General features: G+C 39.5%; 1 protein-coding gene across 2 annotated transcripts in view; it reads right to left on the reverse strand.

Moving 5' to 3' along the window:
- The window catches only part of LOC132382367 (uncharacterized), an 80440-nt gene that overhangs the window by 31419 nt on the left and 29856 nt on the right, over positions 1 to 19165 (reverse strand). Inside the window, exon 2 of one of the 2 annotated variants that reach the window (XM_059952488.1) lies at positions 2549 to 2598. The exons of the other annotated variant lie outside the window; for it this stretch is intronic. Within the exon in view, the coding sequence (XP_059808471.1) occupies positions 2549 to 2598 (50 nt within the window). The remainder of the gene's footprint in view (positions 1 to 2548; positions 2599 to 19165) is intronic. 2 annotated transcript variants of the gene reach the window in all.

Here is a 19165-nt window from a genome sequence, read left to right on the forward strand (position 1 = left end):
TATTCCTCTCCCCTTTCTGAATTCTCTCAATATCCCATCAACCAGATATGTTCAAAAGCAACATCACCTGAGAAACCCACCTTCATCCTTTCAGAGAGGTTTCCTTTTGGCTGACTCAGCCCTCCCAGATCTTCTCCTCAATTTAAAACTAACTTTGTTTTACTCTTTGTCAATTCTGACAAGAAGTCTTTTATCTGAGACATTAAATCGCTTCTTTTTTTTTTCTACGTGTTGCTTAACCTGCTAAGTATATCCAGCATTTTCTGCTTTTATCTCATAGAACTGCTTCCTCAGAGACAATAGTGATAGTGTAAGGAAGAAAATCATTCCAATTGGCCTTAGTTGTTACTGCCTAAACACTAGGATTTCCTTCCCAATCCTCTTTTTCACCTGAAAACATATTTATTCAAATGTCAAGACTCTTGCCCAACCATCTGATGGTATGTCAAAACAGTGAAGAATTGATGTCACAGTCACCTGGGGAACAATAATGTCACATGCCCATTTCCCAACCTGTCACTACTCACTGGAAAGCCAACAAACCTCATCATATGGGTTATTGTAAACACTGTGGCATTCTTGCTAATGATTTCTTCTTTAAGTTCTTACAGCCTACGGCATGGACATCCTGCTGTGTTGTTGAACTTCTCAATAAGGCCCTTCAGATACACTTAGTTGACTTTAAACCTACTCCATGAGTTCAAGACCCACCCTTTACATCCAGCTACGCAGATCCATTTGCAGCAGTCTGTTTCTTCCTCCTCCTCCTAAAGAAATTCGGACTGGCAATTCTCTAGACCAGATACGTAATACTTCAATATTCTGAACTTAAGCAAAATATAACTACTACATCTACTAAAATGACACAACCTGACATGAACATCTCTTTTTCTGCTTGCTTGCTTTAACTCATAATAGACCCAATTCATCCAATGGCATTTGAAATTATACAAGATCTTATTATCATAAGACATAGGAGCAGAATTAGGCCTTTCCATTCCTTGAGTCTGCTCCGCCATTCCATCATGGGTGATTTATTATCCCTTTCAACCCCATTCTCCTGCCTTCTCCCAAAAAATTTGTCACCCATACTAATCAAAAGCCTATTAATCTCTGTTTTAAATATAACCAATGACCTGGCCTCCACAGCCGTCCATGGCAATGAATTCCACAGATTCACCACCCTCTGGCTAAAGAAATTCCTGCTCATCATTGTCCTAAACGGTCATAGTTCTATTCTGAGGTTGTTCCCCCTGTTCCTAGACTCCCCCACTATTGAAAATGTTCACTCTATCTAAGCCTTTCAATATTATATGTGATGCCCCCTCATTCTTTTAAACTCCACCAAGTACAGGCCCAGAGCCACCAAACGCTCCTCATACCTTATCCTTTCCATTCCTAGGATCATTCTCATGAACCTCCACTCAACCCTCTACAATTTGCAGCTCTTTATATCTCCCACTTTCTTACATAAATGAATCTAGCAATACTCCAGACACAGTATGTAATCGTTCAATATTCAGAACTTCAAAGAAAATGTTCAGAGATTCAAAGTACATTATCAAAATATGTTAAGCAGTACGCAACCCTGAGATTCATCCACCCACAGACAGCCATGAAACAAAGAAACACCTTGGAGACTGTTAAAAGAAAACATCAAGCACCCAGCATGCAAAAAAGAGAACAAATTGTGCAAGGCAACAAAAAAAAGTGGAAAAAAAACACAATATAAAACATCAAACCAGTCATTGAAACAGTCTAGGAATGCTCTGCTTAGTTCAGTTCTATTTAGCACTGTGTCATTCATTGACTGCAAGCCATAGAGCCACTCTGCCCCAATCAAAGTTGCACAACATTCCAACACAAAAATGGAGTATCCAGAAGCCACAAACACATCATCGCACGAACTCCAGAGTCCCATCCACAAACTATGTTGAGTAAAGCTTGCCAAGGCTCAAGACCCCTGCACATCCTCCAGCAGCAGCGAGCGAGAGGGAGTTCGAGACCGATCAAACAGAAGTGAACACACACTCACCTTCCGCTTTCATCCTCATTGATTTCAATCTCGCTCCATGCTTTAATCGGCAAGATCGGCGAGAAATGGAGGAGATCATGGGCTCACACCCCATCCCCAGGTCTCTTGGCTTCCAGCCTCACTGTCCGCTCGAAACCTCACCGAAATCCCTCAGAGACAGCAAAGCACCAGATGGCCCAATCAGCCCGTAAACACACCAAAATGTAAATCACAGGTTTCAATATTGGCAGAATCAAATTTGAAGGAAGTAATAAAGGAAGTATTTTTGTGAACTGTCTGAAGGACATACATTGCCTTTGGTCATGACATTCACAGACACCATCTTCTCCAAGCTATTATAACATATAGCAATTGCATCTGCAAAAATGACACAACCTGACATGAAAATTTCTTTTCCGTCTGCATGCTTTTAGGAATAACAGACCTAACTCATCCAAAAGCAAATGAAGATATATCAATGAGGATACTTTTCCTGTTATACGGGATGTAAAGGGAGAAACATGAAGCACTTACCACAGTTTCTCTCTGTGTTGATCTTTTTGAACGGATGCTAGGAATTGAATCTACAAGAGAAGTTCTGGAGTTAGAAACAACTTCACTGATGATGCACAATTCTAGCCCACCAGCCTCTGTCTTGATAAATAATGACAATGACTACATCGTGTAATAAATTTTCTATGCTCTCCCCATGACTGGTTGTGTTTCAAAGTTCTGAGTAAACTTATTATCAAAGTACAGTCCTGTGCGAAGGTCTTAGGTTATATTATATAGATATAATTGTTAATGTGGAGTGGAGAGCGAGTTCGTAAATTTGCCAGGAGCAAAGGATGTTGGGAATGGCAAGGGTGGCAGACACATCCAGCCCTGAGACACCAAGCAAGGTCATTTGATTCCAAGTATTTGGTTTATTGATCATTGCTGAATGTCTCTCTGGTGCTTCCCACTTCCTCCCCTCTCCCTTCCCCTTTTCTGACTATGACCAATTCTCCAAGTCCAAAGTAATAATAATTTCTAGATGTGGAAAGTTGTTCGTTGGGTCGTACTACCGATGAGGTGCTGCTGATACTGCACATTGGTATTATTGTGTCCAAGTGGTGGAAGAACCAAGTTATCTGCATTGTCCTAAAAGCCTATTCAGTAAAAGTGGAGAATATTCTATCTCTTGCAGTTGATGCAGAGGTGGGGCCAGTGTCTGTTCCACTATTCCATCATGGCAGATCTATTTTCCTTTAACACCCTTACTAATCAAGAATCCATCAATCTCCACTTTATATATACAGTACCTGTAATAATATATTCACCCCCATTATAAGTTTTCATGTTTTATTGTTTTACAACATTGAATCACAGTGGATTTAATTCGGCTTTTTTGACGCTGATCAACAGAAAAACACTTTTTATAGGCACTGTATATACCCAATGATTTGGCCTCCACAGACATTCGCAGCAATTAATTCCATAGATTCACCACTCTCTGGCTAAAGAAATTCATCCTCAAGTCTGTTCTGAAGGGATATCCTTCTATTGTGAGGCTGTACTCTTTGGTCCAACCATCTCCCACTATAGGAAACATCCACTCCACATCCACTCCATCTCGGCCTTTCAATAATTGGTAGCTTTCCAGGAGATTGCCCTCCATTCTTCTCAACTTCAGCGAGTACAAGCCCAGAGCTATCAAAAGCTCATGAAATGATTTCAGATTCCCAGTTATGAATTTGTGAATATACGTTCCATGTTTTATAAATTGTTTAATTATTGGTTAGTGTGTCATTACTCATAGAAAGCTAAAGTTTCAGACCTGCTGACATAACCATTCTCTACCTCTGGGATGTAACTTCATCATCCAGATGGCAACACTTCAAGAAAGTGCCACCTTCTCAAAAGCAACTAGGGATGGTTAGATATTACCACATCTTTCTAAACTTTCAGCTAATTTCTGTAATGTGTCTCCATTGAGCATCTGTCTCTTATCATTTTTCTATACATCCTTCCCACTGCCTCATTTCTCCATGTTCTTTCTGAAATGTGAGGACATAACACATGACAGATGACTTGACCGGTAGATTACACAGTGTCAGCATTTAGAAAACAAACCTACAATCCTTCACCGGTGCAGAGAAATCAAATTGCATTGAACTAATTATTTCAGCATCTGACAACTGAAAATGAGTGGAAAATGATTTCCAGGTTAACTTGCATCAATGGGACACTGCGTCTCGTTTTCCAATCAGGGGTGCATGGGATGACACAGTTCCCCATCAAATGCTTCTTTTTAATCATCGTAGAGGAATCCTTCCCCCCCCCCCAAAAAAAAATCGCCTGACTGCAGTCTACAACCCCTCCCCGATATGCTGCTAGTTTCTATCTGTCTTTCCTATTCCTGGTCATCCCACAAACACAGCCATCCTGCCCTCCAGCAGACCCCTACTGCAAACATAAAATCACAATGCCCATCATCCCACTCACCTGCCCATCCCCTACTGTAGGGCTTTCATCCAGCCAAATGTCAGCTTCTCTTACCCATAACCTTCACCCCAACTCCCCCCTGCATGCCAGCAGTGCCTGGCTCTGATTGCTTTTGTTTCCCCTTTAATCACAGACCAGACCCAATTGGGTTCATAGGCAATGCAGCTAAATGAAATGCTAAAAACTCGGGCACCATGCAAAAAATTTCTTACTGGTTCTATGTTTTGCCTTAGCAGTAAATGTCAAATATACAGTACTTAAGAGATATTAATAGTGTAACAAAGAATGAGAAATGATAAATACCTTTGGAACTAAGTACTCCATCAGCAAGCAAGCATATTACATCTGATAAACAGCAGGACAGCTGAACAAGAGATTGGCTAGCTCAGTTAGTGCTTGGCACCATAAAGGTATGCTTTGTCATGTCATCCTTAATACAATTTCTGGTCTGGAGTATTTTATCATGCTCTTTGTAGCCATAAGGTGGCTTTCTATCTTAAGCCTGTTGGCAGATTATTCTCCTTTACGTTTAACAGTTAAACCCATATTGTCTGTTCAGCTTTCCAGCTCAGAAGTTATCAGTCCTAACTCTTTGTCATCATGATGTCAATCCTCTGGGAGCAAGGATTTTACAGAAAACATTATTGCGCTGGATTCATAGACAGAGTTGAATTTATCTTTACAGTTGCACCCCTCTTCTAATAATGTGCACTTCACTATGTGAAAATTGCTTTTGTCATGAGAAACTATCAGAACAATATCTTCTGCAGTTGTTGTATGACAACAACGTTAAACCCATCGTGGGTAATTGTTCCACAGTTCCTGATGTTACCAACATAAGTAAGGAAATCTTCCAGGGTAAATAATAATTAAACATATGGAATATACCAATGTTGTTTTGTATGTTTATACACTAAGTGGCCACTTTATTAGGTACACCTGCTCATAAATGTAAATGCCTATTCAACCAATCAAGTGGCAGTGACTTCATATACATAAAAGCTTGCAGATGTAGTCAAGAAGTTCTGTTGTTGTTCAGACCAAACATCAGAATGGGGGTAAAATGTGATCTAAGTGAATTTGACTGTAGAAAGATTGTTGGTGCCAGATGGGGTGGTTTGAGTATCACAGAAACTGCTGATCTCCAGGGATTTTCATACACAACAGTCTCTAGAGTTTACAGAGAAGGTGCAAAAAAAAACAAAAAAGACAGCCAGTGAACAGCGGTTCTGTGGGCAAAAATGCCTCGATACTGAGAGAAATCCAAGGAGAATCGTCAGACTGGTGCAAGCTGAAGGTGATTGTAAATCAAATAATGTTTCAAAGTTCAGTTAATGTCAGAGAATTCTTCTTCTTCACAACTATCCACAAAACCAGAGGAGTGCCCCAAAGGATGACAGACAGTTAAATGTTAGAACTTCAAAACCACAACCCCCAGCTCACCCCCCACCATGTGTAAACAGCAGCAAAGCAACTATCCCCCCTCCCCTACAAGCAAAAAAACACTGGCAAAAATGTTGCAAAAACACGGGTAGTGAATAGAAGTTCTGCGGACGAAAATGCCTTGTTACGTAGTGAAATCCGAGCAGAATGTTCAAGATTACATCAGAAGTAGTTATTAGAAAGTATCTTTGTATTCCTATCTCATCTGTCTATGTCACTAGGAATAATGAGGTTTTAGCTTGTCAGATAAAGTTGTGTAATTTGGTAAAAACTAGCCAATAGATTCATATAATACACCATAGGTAATAAAAATTGTCTTAAGTGTTTTGCAGAAACATGTTTGGACAAAAACTACAGTACATCTGGGAAGATTAAGAGGATGTCAATACTGGAACAAAATTGTCTTGCTGCAGGTGTACAATGGCCTTAGTGAGACAGCCCTTGAGAGTTCTATGGCAACAGACAACCTGCTGGAAGAACTCAACACGTCAAAGAGGTTCCTGGGAAGAAAATAATTTTTGATGTTTTGGGATAAAACCTTGCATCAAGACTTTTCCTTGCAGAGTGAAGAGTTTTGTATGTAATTTTAGATGCCTTATCTGAGAAATGTTGTCTGTTCATTGGACTTATTTCCTGGAGTGACAAGACTGATGAGAAATTGGGTTGATTAGGCACACAATTGTTAAGAGTTTGGATGAATGAGGAAGTATTTCATACCCTCTAAGGATTTCTAGTTTTGGGAACCAGGGGTCACAGACTCAGAATATGGCAAATGCCATTCAGAGGCAAGATCATCGGAATTTTTTTCACTCGGGTAATGGTAGGCCTGTGGAATTCTCTGCCATGCAAGGCAATTGAGACAAGTCATATTCAAGAAGAAATTGTATAACGTTCTTGATGATAAAGGAATTGAGGGATAAGGGGCAAGCCAGCCATGATCATTTTGAACTGTACAACAGGTTTCATGATCTGATTGCCCTGCTCCTGCTCCTATTTTCTATGCATCTGTTTCACAAGGAAGATCACTACCAGTCTGTTCATTGAGATCTTCCATAAAAGGGTCTTCGAGATGATAGAGGCAAAGAGGTAGAGAGATTAAAGATTTCCATTTCTGGAGGCAGGATAGTTGAAGACCTGCTCATAATGAAAGGGATGTGATGAAGCATTCACTAATTATTGCCAACAGGAAAAGAGATGGAATCTGAAGTCAAGTAGTCAACAAAGTGGATATTGGATGTCAAAGAGTTGGCCATGGTAGATATAGATGAGCTGAAACCTACCGAGTTTGCTTGCTGATACAGAAGACTACATATGTTGGAATCTGGACCAACAATGTATTGGAGGAATTCAGCAGGTCAGAGACCATCTACAGGAGGAAAGGAATTGTCAACCAGTACTGAACTCTGATGATTAAAGTAGGCAATAATGTGAACAATTAGCAGAGAGGTGAAAAGCTAAGGGTACCAGAATCAGATAGGGGAGGGGACAAAAATAGGAGAACCACTGAATTTGAGGGAGGGAATAATCCACTGGAGTGGAATGTTACATAAAATTGGAAAAGTCATGATTTACTGTCATTTTACAATACTTTGCTGGAACTAGTAAGATACAAAGAGTTGAAGACTCTACTGTTTAAAAGCAAAACTGTTCCACACTGACTGAACTATACATATATTTCTAAGAAAAATTCAGTTAACACATCAATAACAATTAAGTATGATACTGAAATGTAGATTTGTTTCTTTCAAAACTCTGCATCTAAGAAAAATAAATTTTATTTGATCGGTACAGCTGCATTCATGTTCTAAAATCTGAAAGATCTTCCATTCCAGATTATACATGCACCTTTTTGCCCCCATAACAAGTGGAAATCATGAAGAAAATGTAAACCTACACTGATTCCATGGTGATAAGAACACAGCTGTTTAGAGCCCACATCAGAAATAAATACTGTATCAAAATTAATCTCAGTGGTTAATGGTGCCTTGAACATCAACTCTTGTATGCAAAGTTTAAGAATGAGGCAAGTAACAAAGGAAGTATTGGCTTAAGTTGTCTTGCATTGTGTAGCTTTGGCCACAAGAAATGTGCAGAAAGAAACCGAATATCACATGATCTGCCATCAGCATTTCAAACTCTATTTCTTTTGATCATCTTGGCTGCTTTAGTAAGAACAACCAAACACCAGATATAGATAAGGAGACTGCAACTTTGAAAATGAAGGAAACAGTAAGTTTCATTGGGAATGAATTATATTTCAAAGCAGCAAGCAAGAGAGTGGAATCAAGAGGAGCAGGGTCTGAGAGGAATGGGTGCCATTTATGAAAAAACAGATCTTGTTGGAAGTGAGTTTTATTTGAGCCAATAAAAAGAAGCAAAGTATAAGTGGATTAGCCATTGTTGGAGTGGACCAGGATTAAACTGACCAGGCTTTGGCTCAACAGGCTTGGGCAAGAACAGGTGGGGGCTATATCTAAGTTTCTATTAATTTATTTTATCTCTTTCTTTGTCTGTCAGTACGCAGTTAATGCTGTGAGAATGAGTCCAGAGATAGTGGTATGAACTCTGGGAGATTTCCAGTTGCTCTGATAACTAGATCTGCAGCTCCTTAGAAACTGTGTAAAGGAATGAGAGCTGCAGCTCAATAACCTTCAGCTCATATGAGAGAATGAGGAGTGTTAGATAGGAACTACAGGGAGGTAGTCATTCCTAAACGTCAGGAGGCAGGTACCTGAATGACTGTCAGGAGAGGGAAAGAGAAATAGGCAGCCAGTGTACAGTACCCTGTGGCCATTCCTCACAGTACTGCTTTTGATACTGTTGGGGAGCATGACATACAAGGAGAAAGCCACAGATACTGGGTCACTGGTACTGAATCTGGCTCTGTGGCTCAGACGGTAGAGAAAGAGTAGTGTAGTAGTGATAAGGGATTCAGTAGTTAGAGGGGCAAACAGGTGATTTTATGGATGTGAAAGAGATACCCAAATGGTATATTGCCTCTTTGGTGTCAGGATCAGGGATGTCTCAGATCAAGTTAGGTTAGGTAGAAAGCTGAAAAGCAGGACCTCCAGGGTAGTAATCTCTGGATCGCAGCCTGTGCCTGATGCCAGTGAAGGTAAGAAAATGGTGACTTGGCAGGTGAATGTATGGCTGAGAAACTGGTGCAAGGGGTAGGGATTCTGATTTCTGGATCACTGGGGTCTCTTCTGGGGAAGATATGGCCTTTACAAAAAGGACAGGTTACATATCAACTCAAGGGGGAGCAATATTCTTCTGGGCAGGTTTGCTAAAGCTGTTAGCTAAACTAACTTGACAGAGGAATGGGAACCAGAATGATAGGGCTGAAGATGAGTTAGTTTGTATACCAGCAGATGCAGTTTATAGTGTGACTGTGAGGAAGGACAGGAAGATGATAGGGCACTGGGATGGGTTGAAGTGTAAAAAGGGGGCAAAATCAAAAAGGGTGATGAATACAGGACTGAAGGTGTTGTATTTGAATGCTTGTAGTATACGGAATAAGGTAGGTGATCTTGTACTGTAGTGTAGCTAGACACTGACACGTATGATGTTATGAGGATCACAGAGTCTTGCTTAACACCCAAGGATACACATTGTATCTAAAGGACAGGGATGTAGACAGAGATGATGGCATGGCTCTATTGGTAAAAAATCAAATCAAATCCTTAGAAAGAGGAGACATACTGTAGAGTTGGGAGATGTCGAACCCTTGTGGGTGGAGCTAAGAAACAAGGGTAACAGGATCTTGATGGGAGTTATATTGAGGCCTCCAAACAGCACCCAAGATGCGGTCTAAAAATTACAAAGAGAGATAGAAAAGGCATGTAAAAAAGGTAACATCATGGAGATTTCAATATATGTAGATTGGGAAAAATCAGGTTGGTGCTGGATCCTAAGAGAGGGAATTCGTAGAATGCCTATAAGACGGCTTTTTAGAGCAGCTTATGGTTGAGACCACTAGAAAAAGGCAATTCTGGATTGGGTGTTGTGTAATGAACCAGATTTGATTAGGGTGCTTAAGGTAAAGGAACACTTTGGAGACAGTGATTATAATAAGATAGCATTCACCCTGCAGCTTGAGAGGAAGAAGCTAATGTCAGACCTATCAGTTTTACAGTAGAGAAACGGGAATTTCAGAGGCATAAGAAGCTAGTCAAGGTAGACTGGAAAGGGACACTAGCAGAGATGACAGCAGAACAGCAATTCTGGAAACAATTCAGAAGACGCAGAATAAATAAAATTCCAAACATGAAGAAATATTCGAAAAGGAAGGATGACACAACCGTGTTGACAAGGGAAGTCAACGACAGCATAAATGCAAAAGAGAGGGCATATAATGTAGCAAAACATTAATGGGAAGTTAGAGGATTGAGAAACTTTTAAAAACCAACAGAAAGCAACTAAAAACCCATAAGAGAAAAGATGAAATATGAAAGTAATATAAAAGATACAAAAAGATATTCAGATATATAAAGAGCAAAAGAGAGACAAAAGTGGATATCAGACTGTTGGAAAGTGATGCTGGAGAGGTAGCAATGGGGGACAAAGAAATAGTAGATGAATTTAACAAGCATTTTCTATCATTCTTCACTGCAGAGGACATTAGCAGTAGACCAGAAATTCAAGAGTGTCAGGGGTCAGAAGCAAATGTAATTGCAATTACTGGGGAGATGGTACTTGGGAAGCTGAAAGATCTGAAGGTAGACAAGTTTCCTAAACTAGAAAGGTTCAGAACCCAGGGTTCTGAAAGAGGTAGCTGAAGAGATTGTGGAGGCGTTTCAAAGATCATCAGATTCTGGAACAGTTCCAGAGGACTGGAAAATTACAAATGTCACTCCACTCTTTAAGGGAGGGGAGCAGAAGAAAGGAAATTATAGGCCAATTAGCCTAATTAGAGTAGTTGGGAAGATGTTGGAGTCCATTATTAAGCATGAAGTTTCAAAGTACTTGGAGGCATATGATAAAATAGGCCAAAATCAGCATAGTTTCCTTGCCTGACAGATTCATTGTTATTCTTTAAGCTAATAACAGGCAGTGTAGACAAAGAAGATTCAGTGGATGTTGTTTACTTAGATTTTCAGAAGGCTACATAACAAAATAAGGGCTCCAGGTATTACCGGAAAGATACTATCAAGGATGAAAGATTGGCAGGAGGCAAAGAGTGGGAATAAGATGGGCCTTTTCTGTTTGGCTGCCAGTGACAAGTGGTATTCTGTACGGTTCAGTATTGGGACTGCTCCTTTTCATGTTTTATGTCAATGATTTGGATGGTGCAATTGATGACTCTGAGGCCAATTTTGCAGATGATACGAAGATAGCTGAAGGGGCAGGTAATGTTGAGTAAGTAGGGAGTCTATAGAAGGACATAACCAGATTAGGAGAATGGACAAAGTAAAACCATGTAGGGAAGTGTATGGTCATGCACTTTTTCCAAACGGGCTATTTTCTAAACAGGGAGAAAATACTCAAATCAGAGGTTAAAAGTTCAAAGAAAATCAACGTAAATTTATCATCAGAGTACATTTATGTTCATATATGTCAGCACATACAACCCTGAGATACATTTTCCTGTGGCCATACTCAGCAAGTCTATAGAATAGTAACTATACAAAGATCAATGAAAGACCAACTAGAGTACAGAAAACAACAAACTGTACTAATGCAAATATAAATAAATAGCAATAAATAATGAGAACATGAAATAACAAGATAAAGAGCCTTTAAAGTGACATAATTGATTGTGGGAACATCTCAATGGATGGGCAAATGAGTGTCCTTTTATTCAAGAGCCTGATGCCTATTAAAAGATGCACTGGCATTGGAGAGGGCTGTGGAGAATGATTTCAGGAACTAGACGATTAACACGAGGAGTGTTTGATAGCTCTGGGCCTGTACTCATTGGAGTTTAGAAGAATGAACCTATCAAACATAGAAAGGCCTAAATCAAATCGATGTGGAAAGGATGATTCCTATAGGGGGGGGGGGGGGGAGTCTAAGACCAGAGGGTACAATCTCAGAAGAGGGATGTCTATTTAGAAGAGATGAGAAATTTCTTTATCCAGAGGATGGTGAATCTAGAATATATCGCCAAAGACAGCTGTGGGTACCAAGTCATTTGGTATATTTAAAGTGGAAGTTGTTGGGTTATTGATTAATCAGGTCATAAAAGGTTCTGGAGTGAAGGTAGGAGAATGGGGTTGAGTGGGATAATAAATCAACCATGATGGAATGGCGGAGAGGATTCGATGGGACGAATGGCCTAATCCTGTTCCTATGTCTTATGATCTATGGAAATAAGTTTGCATTTCAAATGGTAAAATATATTTAAATTAAGTGAGCATAATGAGAAGATGCATGCACTGATGCAACATCAACGATGATCCAGCTAATCTCTGGAGTTGACTGAGATTCCAGTCTACAAAGTAACTCCTGGAGTTGTGAATACCTAAGAAAAACTAAGGCAGAACATATACAGGGTAATGGCCAAGAGCCAATAAAATGAATCAGGACGTTCAACCTGAAAGTTTAAAAGTCCCTTGATCTTCATGTTCAAGGAAAGAAGAAAGGGGGAGCAACAACACTTCTAATACACAATTTGCAACTGATCAACTTGCCCGTGTAACAAAAAAATACCAGAACTTGATAATGACTGGATGCACAAAGTCCAGAATTTAGAAAGTATATAAGCATGAAAGTGATGGATAGTCATGGAATCATAGAATGGTTACAGCACTGAAGCCCATTTGGCCCACCATCTCAACAATGCCTCACTCTACCGGAGCAATTCTCTTGCTCCAGGCCCTATTGATTTTTTCTCTGCAAACTTGTAATTCATTTGCCACCATACCTTTTATCCACTTTGCCACTTTATTAACTGCTTTACCATTTTCACTGACCTGTCGACATATATTTCCAGGTCTCTTGGCTCTCACTCGCCCTCCCCAGTGCTCTTTATTTTTATATTAATGTGAACAGGCGATCGATGGCCAGTCCAGACTGTGTGGACCAAAGGGCCTATTTCTGCATTGATGAATAAACTGTCACTGTTTAGGGCCATTATCCTTCATCAGGACTGGCCCAAATCGTAAACTATTTATTTTCCTTCATAGATGCTGCCTGACTTGAGTTCCTCCAGCATTTTGTGTGAGTTGTAGAATCTCTTGTGCTCATTTCTGTGTCACATTTCTTTCTAGCTCTATATTGCCTCTCTTCATTCTTCTTACTAAAATACATCATCTCATAAATCTTCACATTGAACTTCATCTGCCACGTGTCTACCCATTTCATCAACCTACTGAGATCCTGGCGCAACTGTTACTCTTTTCTTTACTGTTCATATTACCAAAGGGGCACACACAAAATGCTGGAGGATATCAGCTGGCCAGGCAACATCTGTGGAGAATTATAACCATGATGTTTCAGGACGCGACCCTTCACCAGTACGCAACTGTTTCCTCCTATCCACAGGTGCTACCTAACCTGCTGAGTTCCTCCCGAATGCCATGTGTGTTACCCTGGATTTCCAGCATCTGCAGAATCTCTTGTGTTTATAATGTTCCCAAGTTTGCTATTATCTTCAAATTTCGAAACTGTGGCCTGATCTAGATCATTACTTCTGCTCCAAAAAAAGGTAGCAATGGATCTATTCCCTGGAAACCAGAACTATTCATCTTCATCCTGAGAAACAACTATACACAAGAGATTCTGCAGATTCTAGGTATCCAGAGCAACACACACACAAAATGCAGGAGGAATTCAGAAGGTCAGACAGCATCTACAGAGAGGAATAAACAGTCTATCTATCAGGCAAAGAGCCTTCTTCAGGACTGGAAAGAAAGAGGGAGTTATTCAGTACAGCCTTCTGTGGTCAGTTCCTTAGCTAACCACATCTTGAAAGTGAAAAAGGTGAGGAAAAGATTTTGATTATCTATCATTGGAATTCATTGCCACAGGTGGCTGTGGAGGCCAAGTGTTTACATACGTATATTTAAGGCAGAGGTTGATAGAACCTTGATTGGTCAGGGTATTAAGGAAAATGGGGAGAAGGCAGGAGATTGGGGCTGAGAGGGAAAATAGATCAGCCATGACAAAATGGCAGAGCAGACCTGATGAACCAAATGGTCTAATTCTGCTCCTATATCAATGGTCTTTTGGACATCTATGCCTCTCATTATCTAACATACTTTATTCAGGTAACCCCTCGGCTTTCTTCACTTTTGGAAATCTAGCCAAGCCTGTCAAGTTCCTCCCCTTAATGCAAGTCCTCCAATCCAGGCAACATGCTGGTGAATCTCCCCTGCAATCTCTCCATCATAATCACATCATTCCTATAGTGTGGTGGCCAGAACTGTTCACAACGAGTAAAGTCTATTTGTTATGCAGCTCTCTGCTGTACATGCCATGCATTATAGAAATATGTGCATGTTGAACTCTGCTTCTGAGATTGGGTTTGTGCATGCAGTAGGAGAGAGATTTCTGCCCTATCATCTTTCACTGTATTGTAAAGATTCTCACTACTGCAAGGTCAGAATATACTGGAGACTGCTGAAGTGTGGTTTAGCAAAAGAGGGCAGAACAATGAACTGAATAAGCTAGTGTTTCACAAGTGAAAAGGAAATGTCCTGTAAAAAAAAAGAATCCAAATAACTTCTTGCTGTACTTTATCTGTGGACAAATGATTCGACTGAAATGCAATGATGTTCAAGGAAAGGTCATGGATCAATCTGACTCATTATGATGTTTCAATCACAGGCTTATCCATTCTCCCATCCAATGCCCTTCAATTTCATGGGCAAATGGGGAAAAGGAGAGAAGGGACTGGGTGTTGAGATGGAGGGGATGAGATCCATAAAGCTTCACTGAGTACCTTTATCATCTGTAGTTTGTCTAGGTCAGGGGTTCCCAACCTGGGGTCCATGGTCCCTCAGTTAATGTTATGAGTCTATAGCATTGAAAAAAATGGGAACCCCTGGTCTAGATGATCAACCAGAATTCCAAAGGGATTTTTTTGAAAAATTAGTAAAATGCAGTTGCCCCACTCTTCAGTGTTTGTGGAATTATAAACAGAGCTTAATATCATATCGTCCTCCAATTAAACCACATGACACAGTGAAGGTCATTGATGATGCAGCAATACTCTGATTCTGCCCCATAGAATTGCTATGGTGCTACTTTAAGGTGATTTTCAGCCAGTAATTACTTTTACACACTCTTTGCACTGTATGATTATAGAAATGGGAGTTATCCCCAAATGCCTCTTGACTCTGATTTTACTTAAAATCCTTGATATAAGGTTCAGTTTAATCTTGTGTTAACTTCTACAGCAGTCAATCTAATTTCCAAAGTCCAAAGATCAAGGTTAATTTATTATCAAAGTATGTTTATGTTATGTTTTGTAACTTCAAAACATTAAACTGATACAAAAGAAAGCACGGTGTCTGAAATGTGGGTTGAATTTTGGGTTAACTTTAAATGAGGTGCGCATGTATCAAGTGGTAGCATGATGACATCCAATCAACATATTTTTACATATAACACTTAATTATTTAAATGAACAAGAATACTAAAACTGTGTATATATCACAAATACATACATACACACACATAAACACACAGATTACTCAAACATTATTCAAAATTAAATACACAACATTCCTCTCTGCTTAACTATAAACTCCAACTCAGAGTATGCATCTCAACTATATACACAGTATGTTATATAATACAACTACGATATACAGACATCCACAGCATAGTAAATTATAAATTGTCACATTGAGGCTTAAAAGTTTAATCACTGTGGATGATTTCTTACTTATTAGGATAATATTTTTTCCAACAAAGGGAATCACTCTGCTTGGCATGTGAGACTTGCGGCTGTGAAATGATCTCAGGTTCTGGTGTTTCCTCTGTGGGGTTATAGGAGTTAATTCTGAGACTGTACAAAAAAGTTTTGACAGCTCTGGACCTTTCTTCTCCTCTGTTTTCTCCGGTCTACTTCAATCCCTCTTTTTTTCTTTCCCATCTTGCTTTTCTCTTTCACATCTTTCTCATTCACATTCTTTCTCTCTATCTCTTCTCTCCTTTTTCTTCTTCTAGTTTGTGCATCTTGATCTTGGATATGTGCATTTAATTCACTGGAGTATTCTCTTATTAATCCTTCTATTGTTCCAATTACGATCTGATCTCTTCTCTTGGTTTCTGTGCCCAGATCTTCATCTGACATATCTGCTGTTTTTGTATCTCCATTGATTGCTTTCCTTTTGATTTTCCACTTTTTGCATCTACTTTTACAAGCAGCTTTTTGTCTTCCAATGAAGTTCATGCAATAGCCTTAATGCATACAGAGTAGATTTTGGTTCTATGTACTCACAAAAGCCAAATGCTTGCAACATTCCTAAAGCTCCTTGAACTCTCTTCCTGCTTTAAACCAAGTCACATTTCGAAGCTTACTTTGATATGTTGCCGACAAAAACTGTTGTAGTCAGTCTACTGTTTTTTTTATCACTTCCTTGGTCCAATATGCTCTCCAACCAGAGGCACAGAGGTTGGCACTAACATTTGTTTGTCCTCTGTTGGGCAATGGGTTTGGTATGGAGACAGTTGGGGAATCATCCAGTACCTTTCTTAATTTGTTTTCAGTTGGCTTCATTATAGGGGATGTGGCATGCAATTGGTGAATGGATCTCCAATCAAGTTGCAGTTGTCCGACCATGCCCCCACAATGCTGGTCCTCCTGTTTTAACCACATACAAGCTCAACATGGTTTGTTGATTGAGCCAGTGTCCAATTCCATGTTGGATTAATTTGCCATTCACTTCTGGTGTAAGCCACATTACTTGTCCATTGTTAATTTTCACACAGTAAATCTCAAGGCTACACAATCCCATGTGACTATCATTGTCTGATTTTTCACCAACAGCATGCAGATTAGTGCTCTTTTCGAAACTGAAAATTGACTTTTCAGTGTTTTCTCTTCCCTGTGCAGACCATTTATTATTGTCCGCCTGACATGCTCTTTGTCCTACTTTGTTGCATTTTCTGCATGTTTCACCTCTAAACCTGCATTGATCTGATGTAAGCCTCTGCCACAATGGTAGCACAATTTGTCTGACCAACCATTTTATTTAGATGCTGCAATTTTGTTCATGCTCACTTTCATTCCTGACTGCAACTCAATTGCATCTCTGTCTGTGGTTTCCATTGAAACAGTGACTTCAACTGTTATTTTAGATGTAAGCTTTGCTTCAGTTAGGAACCCTTTTTGAATGCTTTCTTTTAAGATTCCACAAGCTAAACAATCCTTTAGTGTTTCATTAAGCCCATTACCAAACTGACAATGTTCTGACGATCTCTTCAATCCGGCAACAAGCACTAAAATGGACGCCTTTCCTTTTGATTCCACTTATGATACCTCAGTCATTCTGCAATCAACAATGTCTTTGGTTATAAGTATTTCTACATCACTTTTACAATAGCAGCAAAGCTCATTTCAGATGGTTTAGTTGGAGCAGTCAAACTTCGAAGCAAATTGCATGCCTTTGAACCCAATGCGCTCAGCAAAATTGGTACTCACTTCTCAATGGCCATTTCATTTGCTTCCAAGTCCTGTTCCAATAAGCTCAGCGTACACGAGCCAATTACCCGCTGTGTAATCACGTGTATCAATCTTTCCAATGTAGCCAGCCATTTCTTCTTTTTTTGAAAAAATCACCCACTACTCACTCTTTGAGCCCATGAATTCCTCCATTTCCTGCTTTTTTTTTTAAAAACTCAAATCTTGTCTTCCCTTACAAAAAACACATGCTGCTGTTTTGCCATTCCTCACATCTCACTGCATTTCAGTTAGATAGCCATCTCAGGTTCGTTTTTAGAAATACCTTGTTGCCAATGTTATGTTGTGTAACTTCAAAATATCAAACTGATTTAAAAGATATGAGAGTCCAAAATACAGGTCTAACTTCAGGTTTACTTTAAGCAAGGCACGTATACATTACATGGTAGGATGATGATGTATGCAATTAAGGTGTTTTTACATATAACCCATAATTATTTAAATAAAGAATACTTAATCAAATATAAGATTACTCAAATATTATTGAAATATTAAATACACAACAGTATATGTCACCATATACTACCCTGAGATTCATTTCCTTGCAGGGGTTCACAGTGGAACAAAGAAATACAATGGAATCAAAATCAAAAACTACGCACAAAGACTGACAAACTGTGCAAATAGAAATAAAACAAATATAGAAGATAACAAAGATAAATAAATACGAGGTGAATTAGAGTCCTGAATGTGAGTCTATGGGTTGTGGACCTGCTGGCCAATCTCACCTAATCTAACCCAGTCCCTTAAACAATATAATAAGAGTTAGTTGAGAGGTCCTAGTGAAATCTAAACTGAACAATCACAACAGGTCATCATTGTCTGAGTTTCACTTGAGAGCATTGATTCTTTCTGACATCTTCATGATATTTGGGAGTGGGCTAATTGGAACCAACTTGAATGGGTTGAATTTGTCTTTTGGGCAAGAAGAAGAAATATTCCATTTTATCAGGTAGATACAAGTGAAGTAGCTGTACCAGAACTACTTACTTTGGTCATGGATAGGTCTGAACATGGTCCTTCAGGCTATCATCGAGGCTTCCCATGTTATGGGGTCTTGTGGACCAAATCTACTTGGCTAAAAACTTGAATGCAATATTTTGAATTCACACTCATGGAAGCTTTTGTGAAATGGAATTAGTCTGGGGATAAGTGTAGAGATCAGAGGCCCAAAGGTAGCCTGTTCTGGAGTCCCAATGTTGACAGGTCCAGAGGTTGGGGGATTCTCACCTGGCACTGGACATGAAAAACCTTGTGGGTTGCCCCTAGCACATACTTAGAATGCGTTGGATGTTAACACCAATGATGCATTTCACGGCATGTTTTTATTTACAAGTGACACTCTAATCTGAAATTAGTTTATTATTGTCACATGTACTGAGATACAGCACAAAGCTTGTCTTGCAAACTGTTCATACAGATCAAATCATTACACAGTGCATTAATGTAGAACAAGGTGCAAAATCATAATGAGATAGATTGAGGTCAAGAGTCCTTTTTATCATACTTGGGAACCAATCATTAGTCTTATAACAGCTTCCTCCATTTAAATCTCTGGCCAGGATCCAGTTGTAATAAGATTAGGGCGC

Source organism: Hypanus sabinus, chromosome 28 (assembly GCF_030144855.1).
Source record: "Hypanus sabinus isolate sHypSab1 chromosome 28, sHypSab1.hap1, whole genome shotgun sequence".
In the NCBI taxonomy this organism is placed as follows: Eukaryota; Metazoa; Chordata; class Chondrichthyes; order Myliobatiformes; family Dasyatidae; genus Hypanus; species Hypanus sabinus.